Raw genomic sequence first — 2632 nt, forward strand, 5'->3', positions numbered from 1 at the left:
CGCCATTGGCTCGGGCGCCGGGACGAGGGGGCGGAGCCGCGGCGAGGAGACACAGGGCCTGGCCGAGAGGCGGGAGGAAGGAACGCCGCGACGTACGGGGCCGGCCCCCAGCGCCGCGCTCCCCTCCCCCGCTTTCCCCTTCTCCAGCCCGACCCGGGACATTTGCGCGCTACGGGCGCGCGGCAGCCCGAGGGGCGGGGCCTTGCCGGGCTGCGTGCAGGCCCCCCGGCGGGCGCGTCACGTGGTGGCGGAGCGGCTTCCCTTCTTCGTGGGGTGGCGCGGGGCGCGGAGGAGAGGGGTGGTACAGCCCCCCAGAAGTGCAGGCCTTGTAGTATCCTAGCTTCACACGGGGGCCCAGAAATACACCCACCCCGGTTCGGCGCCCTGGGACGCTGCTGGGGCATCCCTCTTCGTGGGTGAAGGAAGGCGGCATCTCCATCCTATTTTCCAGCTGGGGAAGATGCCCTGCGGACTCAGGCTTGTTTGTAAACCCCGAGGCTCTCCAGTCCACTTTCAAGGCCTTTTCTTGGCTTCTAGTCCGTGTTCAGCCCAAAAGGTTGTGTGCCCTTGGGCAAGTCACTTTTCCTCTGTGTACCTGTTTCTGTCATGAAATTATATAATGCAAAAAAAAAAGTCTAAAGGAGGGGGATTGTATCAGTGGTGACTTTTAAGCAGGGCCGCGCCAAACTGGAAGTCTGAAGGCAAGAAGTTGCCACGTTCACCTGGGGTCTTTTTTGCCCAAGTTGGTGCTTGCAAGAAACAGCAGGGTGCTAAGGGCCAGTCCCAGCAACAGGAGTAAATCTCACTGAGGCGCACAACTGCCCGGAGGAGGGCAGGACCTAGGCGGTGTTAAGTTCATTTCAGGCAGTCAGAGGTCCGACCTACGACACTTTGCATTAGAGATCAAGTCTTGACTCACTAAGTTAAGGTGAAGGCATTTCTGTTTAAATAACGCTTTCTGGGGGGCGCCTGGGTGGTTCAGTCGGTTGGTCTTCTGACTATTGGTTTTGGCTCAGGTCATGATCTCGCCGTTTCATGGGTTCATCCGCCTGCGAAGGACTCTGCCTGGACAGCGTGGAGCCTGCTTAGAATTCTCCCTCTTTCGCTCTCTGCCCCTCCCCCATTCGTGCTATCTTGGTCTCTCTCAAAATAAATAAACTTAAAAAAATGGTTTCCAGGTAATGCAAATACACCACTGCTTTACTCCATCGGCCAGAGCCCCCATGGAGGGGGACCACGAAAAGGCTGAAATCTCTCCCTGGGCCTTTGTAAGCAGAACTTGGGGTTGGATTATTTGCCTTCCAGCACTCACAGTTTTCTGGCCACTCTTAAAGCTCAAGAAGTGTCTTTAATGTTCAGGACAGTCCATTGGTGGGTGATCGATGATGATAAATGTTAAACAAAGGGCATCCATTCCGTGGGTGAAGAATACAAATGTCTTCTTGGGACTTTCCCCCAAACCCATTAATTCGACCAATCCTTCCCCTCCAAAACCAATTTCAACTGAGCCCAGCTCAGTCCCATACCGGTCTCAGTTGGACAGACTTTTTAAATGGGAGAATTATGAGCACCAGGGAGAAGCTGGTAAATGTTTGACCACCAGCTCCCAGAAGAGTTTTGAAAAAACACACCAAAATGCCTGATTTGTAGCATTTGCTGATTTCAGTGGTGTATAAATACTCTCACCGTGGCCAATTTCCTGCCACCACTGTGATGTCACTAACAGCGCTGGAATAAAATACCAGGCTCTAGTGCACTGCTGCAACGTGTACCATGGGCCACAGGCTGTGATAAGTACATGCGCTTTCTCATTTAATCCTCACAAAATACAAGGTAGGCATTAATATCCTTATCTCACAGCTAAATTCAACTTTTTTTAATGTAAGTGGCGGAACTACAATTCTAAGCCACGCTAGTGGGTAACAAGGCCCCTTCCCTTTTCCATTCTTTGACATGACATCTGACATCGGGACTCCGTGTACACCTAGACACAGAATAATACTTACCCTTAGTAAGGGAGATGCGCCTCTTAATTTTCTACTGTTTTCTTTTCTTTAAATGCAGGTCGAACTCCACTAAATTGATTTTGTGACCCATGAATGGGATGAAATGGTCTGAAAAACACTGCTGAGAATGCCAGTTTTCAGACAAAGCCCACTCACAGCCTTTGAGTACCAGTGACCCCGAGCATCTCCTAAGTGCTTGATCTACCTGGTGTTTCCCACGCATCTGCAGGGACTTCCGGGGAGCCTCGTAATGCTTTCTGCTTAGGCAGTGGGCTTTAGTTCTCTTTTCGAACCACCCTAGCCCTGAGAACCATCCTGCTCCTCTTCCTGACCTTTCCCGCAACACTTCTCAAGATGAATGCAGGGAGCACACACTAGGAAGTGGAAGAGAAAGAGAAAGCAAAAGGGCAAGAGTTTCAGTAAACAAGGGAGTGGCATGGACGCACCAAGAGAGAATTCAGCCTGGTGAATTAGTCACTGTGGTCTCCCCCTCTCCTATAGGAGCAGCTCTGCAGTCCCTCCTTGGCCTCTCACCTCCCTCCAGAGATTCCTCCCTCTCCTCTCCTCCCCACTTCCTTTGAAGGAAAGCCCTGCTGCTTAAAGACTGGAGGAGAGATGCAGGCATT

General features: G+C 52.1%; 1 protein-coding gene across 1 annotated transcript in view; it reads right to left on the bottom strand.

Moving 5' to 3' along the window:
- SET (SET nuclear proto-oncogene) overlaps window positions 1–162 on the bottom strand; it is a 4568-nt gene extending 4406 nt beyond the window's left edge. Inside the window, exon 1 of the mRNA XM_029921067.1 lies at window positions 97–162. Within this exon, the coding sequence (XP_029776927.1) occupies window positions 97–162 (66 nt within the window). The remainder of the gene's footprint in view (window positions 1–96) is intronic.
- Window positions 163–2632: the final 2470 nt, after the last annotated feature.

Source organism: Suricata suricatta, chromosome 13 (genome assembly GCF_006229205.1).
Source record: "Suricata suricatta isolate VVHF042 chromosome 13, meerkat_22Aug2017_6uvM2_HiC, whole genome shotgun sequence".
Lineage (NCBI taxonomy): Eukaryota > Metazoa > Chordata > Mammalia > Carnivora > Herpestidae > Suricata > Suricata suricatta.